We start from the raw sequence: 16,202 nt of genomic DNA on the forward strand, positions 1-16,202 counted from the left end.
TTTTTAAACCTGGTACCCATATAAATTAAAATTTAAAATGTATATTTTATTTTATTTTTTAATGATACATTTTATAATACAAAATAAAAAATACATTTTAAAAATATATTACTTCAATAAAATAAAAAATACATTATAGATTCTAAAATATATATAAAAATATAAATTTTAAAATGTATTAATACATTTTAGATTATATAGTTTAAAGAGCATTTCTGATTCCAAAAATATATATTAGATTGTAGAATTAAAATGTATTAATATATTTAATATCTTCTAAATCTATACATATATACGGAATAAATCCAAAATAAATGTTTTTTAGGGAGAGTTTTGTCATTTCAGCTCTCATAGTATGCAAGTTTAAAAGTATGCAATGCAAAGCCATCCAACCTGATGTATTGAGCATAAACCTCAAATATAAGTTACCAATGACCTTTTTATTGAATGTATTAAAAATAAAAGTTTTAGCAATTGTAATAGATTAATTTTTTAAATTTATATGAATATGTTCCGAGTAAAGATATAATGTTACTTTAAATTTCAATAATTTAAAAAATACATTAAAAACATTAGAGGATCAATAATTTAATAAAATCTTTCTAAAATTTAACTTACATTGCTTAAGTTTCTACGCACTCCCTAAACCCTAAACCCTAAACTCCCTAACCAGATTAATAGATGAAGCTGTTTATTAGAGATAATTCATTTTTATCAAGAATTTAACATTGTATAATTATATATGCTATTTGGATAAATTAATATATTTGTTAGATATTTTAATATTAATTTTGTAATTAATTTTGTTATATCTCTTTAGTTGACTCAATTTTTCATATATATATATATATATATATATATATAATACTATTTACACATTTATTTCTCCATCTAACACCTTTTATTTTTATTTCTCTATCTAACATCCTTTTGTTTTTGTTTTCTATCTAGCATCCTTTTGTTTTTATTTTTCTATCTAGCACCATTTCAAAAGTAAAAATAAAAATTGATAATTTTAATTTTAAATACATTAAAAAAATAAATATTTTTAGTGTTTAAAATAGTTAGAAATATAATTAATGAATAATGAAATAATTTTTTATAAAATAAAAATAAAAAAGTAATAAATTAAAAATGTTTAGTTTAATTTTTTTAAATAAAAAAAGTAAAAAATATAACCGTAACAACATAAAAGTTGAATCTATAAACATAAATTAATATTTATTTATTGTTATTATGATATAATCATGTTAATATAAAGTAAAAAATACAGGACATAATTATAAAAAAACCAAGTCAATTAGTATTAATTAGTAGTAGACACATATAATATTGAAGTGTCTACTCATTTTTAAGCATTAAGTATATCATTTGCATTAGTTTTTTTTTTTAGGATTTTGCATTTAGGTAGAGTAAACATTTTATTTTCTTCATTCTTAGAAAAAATTAAACTAAACATTTTTAATTTATTACTTTTTTATTTTTATTTTATAAAAAATTATTTCATTAATAACTATTTTAAATATTAAAAATATTTATTTTTTTAATGTATTTAAAATTAAAATTATTAATTTTTTTAATTTATTATTTTATTTATTTATTTTTGAAATGGTTTTAGATAAAGAAATAAAAATAAAAGATGCTCTTATTTGTCGTGTATAATCTTGAAAATATCCGGCGAAGAGAATAAGTGGGCCTGAAATTTATGGGCTAAGAAGAATCTTTATCTAACTTAAGTATTAGAGAGACTTATTTCTCCTGTATAATTTTGAAAATATCCGGCGAAGAGGATAAGTGGGCCTTAAACTTATGGGCTAAGAAGAATCTTTCTCTAACTTAAATAACAGAGAAACTACACGTGTTGACATCGCATTGATTACGTCGTTTACAATAATCTGGGAAGCGTGTATAAGATTCTCCAAGGATCAAAATATCCATTACTCGTTTTCAGTCTTTTCTTCCTCCGATGGCTACTCCGTCACTCTTCTTCCTCTTCAGTCTCCTCCTTTTCTCCGCCACCTTAGTCATCGCCAATCGGATCGACGGTGAAGACGACCTACTGATCCGTCAAGTTGTGCCGGACGCGGAGGAGCACCTGCTCAACGCCGAGAACCACTTTTCCGCCTTCAAGACCAGGTTTGGCAGGACCTACGCTACGAAGGAGGAGCACGACTACCGCTTCCGCATCTTCAAGAACAACTTGCTCCGAGCGAAGTCGCACCAGAAGCTGGACCCCTCCGCCGTCCACGGCGTCACGAAGTTCTCCGATCTCACTCCGGCGGAATTTAGCCGCCAGTTTCTGGGCTTGAAGCCGCTTCGTCTTCCCTCCGATGCTCAGAAGGCTCCGATTCTGCCGACCAGCGACCTCCCTAGCGATTTTGATTGGCGCGACCATGGAGCCGTCACCGGCGTAAAGAATCAAGGTTCTTGCGGATCGTGTTGGTCGTTTAGCGCCGTGGGGGCGTTGGAAGGTGCTCATTTTCTTTCGACCGGTGAGCTCGTGAGCCTTAGCGAACAACAACTCGTGGATTGTGATCATGAGGTTTGACTTTTTTATTTATGGAGAGTATTGTCTCCTCTTTTTACTGATTTGTCCTTCATACACTTGCGTAGCACTTGATCTGACCACAGTTATGATATATTGAAACATGATGTACCCATGAGTGGAATCTTTTATGAAAAATTGAACATAAGTTCGATAGATAGGTAGATGATAAAATTAAGCACCTCTGCTCTGGTTTGGAATTTGCAAAAAATATCGTGCATTAATCCTGTGCCTGCAACTATCTTAGTGTGACCCGGAAGAGCGTGGAGCATGTGACGCTGGTTGTGGCGGTGGCTTGATGACCAATGCATTTGAGTATTCACTCAAGGCTGGTGGACTAATGCGAGAAAATGATTATCCTTACACCGGAAGGGACCGTGGCCCCTGCAAATTTGATAACAGCAGAATCGCTGCTTCTGTAGCTAATTTCAGCGTTGTTTCCCTTGACGAAGAACAAATTGCTGCTAATCTGGTGAAGAATGGTCCTCTTGCAGGTAGTTTTTTTTTTTTTTCCTACTCCCTTATATTTGAATTGAAGCCACTTCCCTCAAAGGAAATGCTAAAAATATTCAGGATATATAGTTTCAATTATTTGATCGTGTCCCCAAGAATAAGATATATTGAATCGCTGATTAGGAAACACTGACTTTTGCTTTTCGTGGTGCAGTTGGTATCAATGCAATTTTTATGCAGACATATATTGGTGGCGTCTCATGCCCATACATCTGCGGCAAGCACCTGGATCATGGAGTTCTTCTCGTAGGCTATGGTGCTGGTGCTTATGCTCCCATTCGGTTTAAGGAAAAGCCTTTCTGGATCATAAAGAATTCATGGGGGGAGAGCTGGGGAGAAAACGGATATTACAAGATCTGCCGAGGTCACAATGTATGTGGGGTGGACTCGATGGTCTCAACTGTAGCTGCTATACATACTTCTAGCCATTAATGTGGATGCCTGAACGTCGTAGCGGGCACCAGTATATAATATAGTGCGTGTGTAAATAATTTGGATGTAATGTTATGGAGGAGGAAACTACTAAGACCATGTTTATGCTTTTTACTTTATTCTGCAATTTATCTGTGCTAGCTTGTCTGTACTACCCACCGTGATCGATAGTTATTTCATGTAATCTGAATGAAATGAACTTGTGTCCCCACAATTAACGTTGTCACATTCCAATGTCTTGTACTCTGTAAGAGAAATCTGCCAAAACAGGTAAACTGGACGTCTTATGGCGTCAGTTATAAATTGTCTTTTACAGTAATTTGACATGTTAATGTGGTCTGGAAACAGCAAGAATTAACGGGATGAATTTGTAGCCATCTCCCTTGTAGAATTTGTTCTGGAACTCCACCCAGTGAAGTCTCAAAGCATGCAAGAAAAAACTCAAGAGTTTCCATTAACAGTAACACGCCAACAGTTGCACAGATAAAAACAAAAATGCCAACAACGAGAATAATAGTGTTATTATACCTGCATCGGGCACAGAAATATACGGGGTTAGTGCATCAAATAACCTTCTTAATGGCCTATAACACAACTAAAGAACTTGCCCTCAGGCCAGAAGCAGAACTTTGTCAAAGAAAACACTTGACAGCTCCGAATGAGCTAAAGCTGAACAAGACCAAAATCCAAGGAAAGCATTAAAATGAAAGGATATGATTTATTTGAAGTAGAAAGGTTTACAATAAAGGGTTGCGCTAAAAGTGTCTTAAATGTTGAGGAACATCAAACATGTACTAAATGCTTCTGATTAATTAAACAAACAAGTGTTTCCTTTTGCCACAAATATCTTCTTAGAAGCAATTGAAGCATTGTTGGATACTAAATAAAGAAGTGTTTTCTATTTAAAATTCGAACTTTTATTCACCATGTTATAATAGACTAATCTCTTCTGTTAGATTCAACTTTCATGTAAAAGTGTTGTTGCTTTTATTATATATTTTCAATATATTAAACATTTTCTTATCTGATAAAACTTGTTTCTATTTTTACAGGACACCGGTTACTATTTATCTGAAATAAAATGGTATGAAAATCGTGTAGGACAAGTAATTGCAACTAATGCGTGGACGACAATAAAACCGCATCAGTTTTTGTCATTTAACTACCCTGATTAGAATTTCCAAGCAACCAACCCCTGAAATGACAGAAAAGGGGCTGGATCCTGAAACTTGCGTGTACAATAAAAAGGACAATAAATTAGTGTCGAGGTTTCTTGATTAAAGCTAATGATAACTTTGCCATCAAATCATGTGGACCTAACTAAGATATGTGGGCTTACATAGACAGGTAAGTTACTAGATATAGGTTTTACTGTCTTTCATGGTTTCTTCATGATACAATGCCTATATTTGCTAAATCAGCAACTTAGCCTGTGTACAATCATTAGATGATGGTTTCGTATATAGTAATTTTCTGAGGTTTCTTCCATTCTTAAGGCGTTAACAGGATTCCAAAGCCCATTGGGCCTTATTGAAAGCCCTTGCCATCCACGAGTTGCAAGTTAATAAAAAAGCCAAATTCCATGTCCATGTTGGATTTTGATTAATTGTAACAAAATTGTACAGACTAGAATCAAAGGCTTTCAACTACCTACCTGAGGGCCAACAAACGTAGATACGAAACTGTATTAGACACAGCTCCAAGCACAAATTAGATTGTATGTGTAAGTTGGTGCACAAAAACCTCAATGAAGTCAAAACTCATCACGGTCAAGGGGAATACTATTGACTCTGTTTCGACAGGATCATCCGTGTTGTATAGCAAAGATTAAGATTGACCTCAATGCCTCTGAGGAAGCATGGTAATAAAAATTAGAATGTGATTTAATAAAAATGAGAAGAAAAGAAATAAAATCGTAGTTTTGAGTGTACTTCTTCTTGATGTTGCTTCTTCAGGAGAAGGGGCTTCGGTACTAACATCCACGGTACAGCAACAAGTGCCAACAGTAGAAAGACAAGCTAACATCAATGAAACCGTGGACAGTTCAGATGAGGCATAAGTCTAAAACAAATGTATCATGTTTGGAGATCCCACGCTCATAAGTACATTTCATAATATATAAGTAGGTGCAAAACTCACTTTATAAGTCGGTTTTATAAGGTTGAGTTAAACATTAATTCACTTCTTCACATTATATCAAAGCCATTTTCGAGTCTGTTTTAACAAGAATTTACTGAACATATCAAACCACTCGCTATCAAATCGTTATCGGACTACCAATAACATAGTTTCATGCACGAGTCTCAGCGTAAATCTTCACATATCCAAATCAAATTTGAAATTTCTTACTTGAAGGAGCTTTTGACCAAAACAAAACAGCAACTACCACTCATCAAAACAAAATGGCAAAACAGAGAAAAAAACTTAGGCTTGGTGCTTTGTCTTTTGGGCCTACTCTTTGCTATTGGGTTGCTCATTGATGTTTCATCATGATCTTCAGTTGCCTTCTCTTGGGCCATAACATCCCCTTCCTCTTCAACAAACACCTTGTTCTCAAGGTGCAATGTTGGATAATCCTTAAGTAAGGTGTCAAGATTCTCCCAAGTGACGTCTTCAGGGTACAAACCTTGCCACTGAACTAATGCTTCTGCTGCATCAGAATTTGCAGAAATTTGCCAATCAATTACAGCAAGGGGTTGCACTTTAGGTTGATTATTGAAAACTGTTGAAGGGAGTTCCAATTGAGGTGTCTCATCCTGATTATGGAAGTTTCAACTTTGAAACATGAAAAATAGAATGAATTTGAACTCCAGGAGGTAATTCCAATTCAAAGGCCACTTCCCCAATTTGTTTGACAATGCGAAAAGGACCATAAAATCGTTGGGCAAGCTTTGATAATTGATAGTTTCTTGTAGTCACCTGTCGGTATGGTTGCAACTTAACTAGCACTTGATCACCCACTTTGAAGGGGTAACACAGTATCTTCTTATTAGCATAATACTTCATGACAGATTGTGCTTTGAGTAATTTGGAACGCAGCTTATCAAGTAACTCCTGCCGCTTTGTAAGATCTGCATTCACAACCTCATTGCAACTAGTTCCTATGACATATTGGGGCGAATGTGGCGGCTGACTGTAAACAATCTCATAAGTGGTAATCCCAATGGAGGAATGCTTGGATGAGTTATAGTGTCACTCTGCCCAGTGTAAATATTTTCCCCACAACTTCGTTTCAGCATGGACGAAGGCTCTCAAATACTGCTCCAACATTTTGTTAACGACTTCTGTTTGTCCATCGCTTTGCAGATGATAAGCTGATGACATTCTCAATTTTGTGCCACTTATTCAGAAGAGTTCCTTCCAGAAATTACTCATAAAGACAGGGTCCCTATCGGATATTATACTTTTAGGCATGCCATGTAATTTGCACACCATGAAAGCAAATAATTCAACAACCTTAACAGCTGAAAAGTTTGTTGGAAGCATGCCAAAATGAGCTGCCTTTGAAAATCTATCAACAACCACTAGAATCACAAAGTAATTTTGGTAAGAAGGGAGCCATGAGACAAAGTCAAGGGATATATCTTCCCAGACTGCAATGGGAGGAGAAATTGGTTGTAATAACCCACAGGGTAGTTGTGTAGGTGACTTGATTTGCTGACATATGACACAACCTTTAACAAATTCAACTACGTCTTTTTTCATTCCTTTCCAAAAGAAATTGTCACTCAATCGCCCATAAGTTCTATGTATTCCAACATGACCAGCCATTGGTGTGGCATGAAACTCCTTCAAAAGGACTTGCGTAAAATCTTGTCATGATAAAGGATAATTCCTTTAACAATTTTAAATCATGGATGTTCCTCTGGGCAACCAAGCACTTTTTGGTACAATTGTTTGAGTTTTGGATCTGCACTATAAGTTTCTTGTATCTTTGATATCAAATCACATTGTGGCACAATCAACCCCATCATTTGTGATGAACTCCCATCTATCCTGCTCAAGGCATCAACTACCTTGTTAGTTGCTCCTGGTTTATACGCAATTTCATAAGTGTATCCAAACAACTTGGACAAATAATATTGTTGCTCAGGCGTTTGCACTACTTACGTCATCAATTCCCGAAGACTTCATTGGTCCGTATGATGAATTTTCTGCCCAGAAGATAAGTACGCCAATTTTTGACAGCTGTGGTGATTGCATGTAACTCCCGGACATACGTAGAAGTTGAAAGAAGCTTTGGGCAAAATGTTTTACTAAAGTAACAAATTGGATGGTTATTCTGCATCAAAATTGCTCTCATCCCTTGCCCTGATGTATTTGTTTCTATTATGAGTTCTTCTTGGAAGTTAGGCAACATCAACACGAGAGTATTAGTCATAGCATCCTTTAGCTGCTCAAATGATCGTTGTGCTTCTTCAGACCAAGTAAATGAGTCTCTCCTTAGCAAGTTGGTGAGAAGAGCAACTATATAAGCATAATGTTGAACAAACTTCTGATAGAACCCGTCAACCTCAAAAATCTGCGCAATTTCTTAATGGTGGCAGGTGTCGGCCAAGCAATCATTGCACGAATTTCTAAGGATCTGGGCCAATGCCATCTCTGGATATTATATGGCCCAAGTACTCTATTGATTCCTGGGAAAACAAACACTTATTCCTCCTGAGGAAAAAATGATTAGTCACAAGACAGTGAATAACAATATCCAAATGAGATATATGATCTTCTAATGACTTACTATACACTAGTATGTCATCAAATAATACTATAACAAACTTACGCAAATAGGGTTGAAACAATATATTCATAGTTTACTGAAATAAAGTAGGTGCGTTACACAATCCAAAGGGCATCACTAAAAATCCATAATGACCTTCATGTGTGCGAAAAACCGTTTTTGGAGTGTCACCTATGTTTAGCCTTATCTGATGGTAATCGGAGCGTAAATCCAGTTTTGAAAACCATTGTGTGTCATGGAGTTTGTCAATCAACTCTTCAATTGATGGGATGGGAAATCGATCTTTTATAGTAATCGTGTTGAGAGCCCTATAATCAACAAAAAACCGCCATGATCCATCTTTCTTTCGTACTAACAACACTGGAGATGAGAAGGCATTGTTACTTTGTTGTATAATTCCCTCAGCCATCATTTCTTTGATCTGACGCTCAATCTCGTGTTTCTAAAAATGTGGATATCTGTAGGGTCTAACATTCACCGGATTTGAGCCTTCCAAGAGGGGAATGTGATGATCAGTCACCCGAATAGGCGGAAGGCCCCGTGGTTCCTCAAATAATTGGGTGTATCTACTCAGTATTCCCTCAATTTTTGGTCTCGGTGAAGGTTTGGGAGCTCTTCTATGGCAGGAAGCAACTGTAACCTAAAATATTATGCTATGACATTGGTAGCGATCATCCTCTTGATCTGATATATAGTGGCTTCTTGAGGTGTTGTTCGGTGTTGGCCCTTGAGTTCAACTAATTTCCCTTCTTTAATGAACTTCATTGTCAAATGTTCATAGTCAGTCAACACCAACCCCAATGTTGTCAACCATTGTACTCCCATTACGATCTCGACCCCACTCACTGACAACGTATACAAATCCACAGGAAATGTGTGAGGGCCCAACTGTAGTGGCACTTGCTTGCAAACAAATGAACATGATAGCTCCTCTCCATTACCCACCAAGATCTGAAAATTTTAAGTTGGGGCAACTTGAAGACCCAAGAATTTGGTTGTGCGATCTTGGATGAAGTTATGGGTGCTCCCACTATCTATTAGTGTCGCAATTGGAGAACCGTTGACATGGCCCAAAAATTTAAGGGTCTGCGAAATTACTTGGCCCATCAATGCATGTAAACTGATTTGGGTCGGGTTTGTATCCGACAGGTTGGTCGGCTCAGATTCATTAGGCGTCAGGTCCTCTATATGAAGGAGGTTTTTCAAATCAATCTCATTCGTTTCGGGTTCATTGGGTTCCACTATCAACAACATGAACTCCCACTTGCATTTGTGACCTTGATGGAAGAGGGCCAAGCACAACCTTCCATGAAAGGCAAGAGCCAAGTCAAGAGCGTCTAAGGTCAAGCTAGGAGCGTCTAAGACCAAACTAGGAGCGTCTAGGACAAGAAGGCCAAGCTAGGAGTGTCTAGGACAAGAAGACTTGGATCAAGCTATTAAAGGGAGAGTGGCATACTAGCACATATTCTGTGAAGGCCCATCAAGTGTAGTTTAGCTTTAATTGGGGTGTAAATAGCATAGCCATGTGGACAAATGTTTATTTTTCTGCACATTAGAATTAAGGAGGAGTTAACCTTGATTAGCTAAAGGTTTCTAGAAGCCTTCACTAATTAAGGGACGGTTTTGTGAAGCCATGTGCACCCATGTGCTTCATGAACCCATGTGCCTCACATTTCCATTTCATTTGGCTTACATTTCATTTGCACTTAGCTTAACATTTACAGCCTCCTTAGCCTATAAAAGGAGATGCCTATCACTTGTATTTGCAAGATTAATGAGAGTAATGTTATGCTGCCCACATTGTGCCATACATTGCTTTTGCCTAGTTTCTAGGACCTAATCTTCATCTTCATCACCTACCATAGGGCTGGCCGAACCTCCCTTCTTCCATACACATCATGCACCTTCAAGATCACCATAGCTCCTAGGAGGATCTTGCACATCTCAATCCATAGCTTCCGCACCATTTTTCACAACATCCAAGAAGAGCTCCATGAGAATGCCATCAGACCTGGTCGATAGCGTTCATCACAGTAATAACATAAGTTCTTTTCACGATGACTTTGGAGCTCCGTTGGGAACAATCATTTTATGGCAAGCAGATTAGGGTCTGATTTGGTTTTTTAAGAAGAAGGGCTCGCTATTTGTGTGTTGGGAGAAAGGGTATTCACAAACATCGGGGTTTCCACAATGGAAAGAGAAGGGCGAACGGAACGATTGGGCGTGGAAGCTTCTACAAATTTCTCTTCTTGTAGTTTTGCTAAGCTCACGGCTTGCGATAGTGATATCGGTTAAAAAGCCTGCACTTCTCTTCGAATTTTCGGCTTAAGACTTGAAACGAAGCAACTAAGAAAGAAGGGAGAAGGTAGTCCCATGATACGATTTGCTAGTGATTCAAACTGATTCTGATATTCCCACACGGTTGAGGTTTGGCATAGTTTGAAGAGGGCTCCTTTTGGGTCTTCATAAGGAATCTCTCCTTTTGGTGCGAAACGAACCTATAAGGCATTTAGGAAATTTTGCCAAGTTGATATTAGGTTGTTGTCATACATCCACTAGAACCAAGCGAGAGCTGCTCCTTCCATGGAAAAAGAAACCATTTGAAGCCTTTGGTCCTCTGGAGTGCGGTGGTAGTCAAATAACTGCTTGGTTTTGAAAATCCATGTTAATGGTTCAGACCCATCAAAACGGGGCATATCCAGTTTCAAGGACGTTCGAGTGAAAGAATGAAGAGTGGAATCCTTCGTTACGGTTTCTCAGGCTCCAATCTAAAGTGCCATATGAGTTTCCAAATTGGTCATGCGAATATTCATTGCTTCTTAGAAGGTTTTCTTATTCTCTAATAATTTCATAATAGAATATATTTTTTCATCACTCTTTGACGCAAGCGTGGCGTCTCTTAGTGTTTTCCTCTCAATGAAGCACCAAAATGCAATGCCTATTTTACAAGTTAGGCTTCCTATAAAGGATAATGAAATACTGGATAATTCTCTGGTATCATTACTGTCAAAGTTTCCATACATATAACCAAAACAAAACAACAACTACCACTCAGTAAAAGAGAATGGCAAAACAGAGAAAAAAAGGATATGCCTCAACAGAAAAACAGATCTATGGAATCCTAACAACTTGGGAAAATACTACTCTCCCCTTTGTTCCAATTCAGATTTTCAACCATTACTTTCTTTTGCCTTTCACAGTACAATCATAATCATCAAAATACTTAGGCTTGGTGCTTTATCTTTTGGACCTACTCTTTGTTATTGGGTTGCTCATGTTTCATCATGATCTTCAGTTGCCTTCTCTTGGGCTATAACATGTTACCTGGTATTTACGTTGTTTTCAAATAATTTTGCATTATTGTAACTCGAAGAATTTTTGCATTATAGTAACTCATTAAGATTCCAAGATTCGTTTGGGATACCCCCAACAGAATTGAAATCATTATCTTCAAAGAATTAAGAAATGAGAGTTCACTCTGAGTATCATGCCATTAGGATCCACAACAAATGGATAGGTGTTACGCACTTCTATTAACCTGTTACAGAAGCTGATAGACCTTTGCTACTGCTATACTAAAACTAGGGTTATCACAAAAAACTTCTGCCTTCATTCATAATAGTAAGTCCCTAAATAAGGGTTTAAGGGCCATGAGCCTTACAATACTTAAAAATAAAGCAAAGGATGAAACTGGAAAAACATACTAAATAAAATGGGAGAATAGTAAAAACATGGGCTTAAACCAATATAAAATCTTTCATCCAATTGGGTTGTTTTTTGGGCCTTGTGCTTGTGTAATTACTCATTCTAACATTACTGTCTGCCTCAGGAAGCACTTTGTCCTCAAAGTGTAGTCTTAGGGTCTGTTGGGCTGGTGGGGAGGTGTTGGGTTGGGTGTGCTCCAGTTGAACCGTGTCTTGAGCATTGGGGGTGAGATAGGGTATTTAACAGGGGGTGCAAACTGACATTGGGCCTTTAGAATCTAAATAATTGGTAGCAAAAACTTTGATGGTTAATTAGACATCAATTTAGAAACCATTTAATAATAATAGTAACTAATTTAGAAACCAATTTTTTTTTGTTTCTAAAACGTTATCTAATTTAGTCACTATAGCAACTAATTATTTTTTGTCTCTAAAAAATTGTTTCTATTTCATGATTTTCTTGTAGTGGATAAGATACATTTCAATGCAAAAAGAATTTTTTTTCATATAAAAAGAAATCCTTAATGTGTATGTTCTATTAGCTATTAATGTAAAATCAAATAGAAAGTAGATATTCAGTGTAATTCATTTCCTTTTTAAGCTTGAAATAACTTTTTTTTTATATCTTTTATAATTATGTATATTTTGTTGGATAGTGTAGAAATAGAGTAATATATATATTATATCCCTCGCTTATTCGACAAATTTTCCATTCATCCATGTTTTTCTCTTTTTAAGTCTTACTTTCTATTAATTATAAAAAGTTTGTTTTAATTTTGTAAATGTTTCTAAATAACTTTAAATAAAGTATAATTTTATATCTTTAAATAATTTTTGAACACCTCCACATTCCATATCTCCATTCTAGTCGAGTACTTCTATTCGAGTTGTAACACTTTTATTTTTCTCTAATTGTAGTGTTCGAAAGAACATTTCCATAATTTGAACATGTAAGAGAGTTGACAATTGACAAGAACGTCTTCATAAAAAATAAATTATTATTTTTTAATTTTGTATCCTATTTTTACAATTTTTTTTTTGTGTTGTTTGAATCGTACAATTTAAGAAAGTGTTACAAATTACACAATTGATGCATAAAAAAATGGAAAAAAATAAAATAAAAGTAAAATCATCATTGACCATCATCACGAAAACGAAAAAAAAAGAAAGATCACACTTTCCACTATATCCAAAATAGGAATATTGTTAAAATTAGAAAGAAATATGAAGGTTGAAGGTCAAGATAGAAGGTGTAGGGAAAAAGTTCGACTTATATATTAATGTATTAATCTAATACATCTTTTAAGTTAAAGTGTCTTTTTTCATAATAGATGTGTCTTAAGAATTAAAAAAAATCACATTTAATTAACCGTGGTTGTACAAGTCTCAAGATTTGATTTATTGCAGTGTTGGTCAACCAAAAAGCGAAATCACAATCACGTGATTAAAAAGACAAAATTTGATTCAATAATGACATTAATATTTATTGATTACCAATATAATTTATTTACTCTCTGTGTACTACTATGCATGTACAGTTACAAACATGGAAATAAGTGATCAATTTATATTTCTATTTGCTTATTTGTAGAGAAATGTAAATAAAGAAATAAAAGAGTAATTAAAATTGAAGTCAGGTTATTTATGCATGATTTCAGCTTTAATAAAAAAAATTAAAATCCTGTCATTCTAACATGATTATTGCATGAATATTTTTCTTTAATTTTTATGTTGTATTTATTATATATATATATGATTTTATATTTTTCTTAATTAATAACTTTTTTTTAATTGAGATAAAATAATTTTTAATTTTTAAATATTTTTAATATTGTTTTCAATTTTATAAATTAAACACTTTATCATTAATTATCTTTTAATTTTAATTTATATTATCTTTATTACATTTTGGTTAAAATATTTTAGTAATTCATTTTATTGTCTAATTAATTTATTTTTTTTATTCTTTCACACCAATTAAATCTAATAATTTTATTTTTTATTTTTTTCCAATCATTTTTTTAATCCACATTATTTCTCACATACTTTCCTTTCATTTCTTTTCCTTTCTATTTCTACTTCAGTCCAAACTTAAAATATGCAGTTGTGAATGTGAAAGTATTTATAAAATTTGTTGGGTTTATGGTTTCTATTTTATATTTTCATGTTGTATGGAGGGCAATATATTTCGGAGGGTTGATCCCATTTTTAGGGTTTCCAAAACGATGATATCTTATTCTAAAGAACTGTTTTAAAAGTTATTTTTTTAATCATATTCACAGTTATAAGTCTTGTCAAATACATTATCTGCAATTTAAAATTTTCTTAAAACACTTTCTTTAATATATTATTATTGGTTTATGCAAGTCCCGAAAATTATAAATTTATCCACAGATTTCAAACCCCAGCCAAATCCTCACAATTTTTAAATGCAGCCAAATCCTCGTGGTAATCCCAAATATAAATATATAACGACGGTTTAGAAAGTTTTGAACCTTCATTATCTAGTTTCTAAGTAGATTTATAAAACTCTGTTATCACAAATTTTTTTTCATTTTAATCATATATTCTATTTTTTCCTTACACTTTTTTAAATTATATATATGTTTGACACATTCCTTCTTTAAACTAATCCAATCAAATTACATATTTATCAAAACAGTAGAAAAAATGAAAGTTTTATATAAAAAAAGCTTAAATATATATATATATATATATATATATATATATATATATATATAACCATATAAAAATAAATTTAAAATCGTATAACGTTTTTGGATTTTTCTTGCGAAATAATTCAGTAGTTTAACATACTATTTTTTTTTTCACGTCAGTTTTTCTTACTTGTGCTTTACATTCAATGTTAATAAATAAACAGTAAAAAAAATGTCGGATATCTAAAATGATGTTTTTTAATAGGAATTATCATTAAATAAAGTCACGTTTTCAAAATTATATTTTTGAAGTCCTGTTTGATTTGTCACATATTGCCAAATTAGTCGGATTCATTTTATGTTATAATTTATGAATCCACCCAGTTCATCAAAAATCGAATAAAACTATACATGGTTTACTAGTTTACTTTTAAGAAAAAAAACTCCTGAAATCCAACTTAATAATACTTACAAAAACATAAATAGAACTAAAATCTTATTTGAAACAGTAATATAAAATTAATGTTAATAAAAATGCATTTATCCAATTCGATGCAATGCAATGATGCATACATGGCAGCACCATTGTGTATGCGAGAGACTTGCATTGTAGTAATTACTTAGACTGATACTACTGTTTTATAAAGAAATTATTATGAAAAATAGTATAGTTAATTAATGTTTAAAAAAAGTAGCACTGTGTAGAACTATATCTACACGAGTGATTAAATAATGTCATAAAAAAAGTAGCACTGTGTAGAATCTCTGGATCTGTAAATAATGAAGTTCATAGCAGTGTTTCTTAAGAACTGTCTGATATGAGAATTCTGGTGTAAATTAAATTAATATGGCATCAGGGAAATCAATTTCATGTTGACAATTGTAAGACATGCAAGCTACTCCTATCAAATATTTATACATAACTCTTCCAAGTGGCACAAATTTTCTCCATCTCAATAGATGCATGCTATTAAAAAGTGATTTTTTTATTAAGAATATATACATTTTAGTTTCTTCCACTAGATTTAATCTTATTGATTTGTTGTGACTGCATGATTTATAATGTAATTAATGAATCCACTGTCATTAGTCTTGGTTGAGAAATGTAATTAATGAATTTTTGATGAACTTTTATTTATTGTTTACTTGTTTCCATCAACAAAGTTTGAATCTGAAACATTATTTAAGAGATTGAAAGTGAATTTTACTGATACCAACCAAATGAATCTGTATTTAACAAATAAATATGTCCTTGCAATAGTTGAGTGTGGATTAATTAATGTATGTTGGAGAGAAAACTACTAATCCAGACATGCACTGCCAATGCCCCCAAATGAAGTTCCGAATTTCGTGCATGCGTAATTTGGGGAAAGAAAGTCGTTGCTGGCATGGTAGATGGAACTATTTATTCGATCAGGACACAGGATTTGATCGTCTGAAAAACAAATCATAAAAATCTATACTACTTTAATTAGGGACTTAGTTACATAAATTGTCGTCATTTCAACTAGGCTCCAATTTTTCAATACAAACAATTTCTCTTGCCCTCGCACGAGCTTTAAATATGGAGTTTAGCATTATCAATGCTTGAAAAAAGCTTAAGAAATGCTCTA

General features: G+C 33.7%; 1 protein-coding gene across 1 annotated transcript; it reads left to right on the plus strand.

Annotated features, from left to right (window-relative positions):
* The first annotated feature begins 1,864 nt into the window (after positions 1–1,864).
* Positions 1,865–3,716, plus strand: LOC137822685 (cysteine proteinase 15A-like). The gene is made up of 3 exons (XM_068627631.1): positions 1,865–2,542; positions 2,793–3,039; positions 3,213–3,716. Exons 1-3 carry the CDS (start codon positions 1,967–1,969, stop codon positions 3,488–3,490), a joined length of 1,101 nt encoding a protein of 366 aa, XP_068483732.1. The 5' UTR covers positions 1,865–1,966; the 3' UTR covers positions 3,491–3,716.
* The last annotated feature ends 12,486 nt before the right edge of the window (positions 3,717–16,202 follow it).

This window comes from Phaseolus vulgaris, chromosome 9, assembly GCF_000499845.2.
Source record: "Phaseolus vulgaris cultivar G19833 chromosome 9, P. vulgaris v2.0, whole genome shotgun sequence".
Taxonomy (NCBI): Eukaryota; Viridiplantae; Streptophyta; class Magnoliopsida; order Fabales; family Fabaceae; genus Phaseolus; species Phaseolus vulgaris.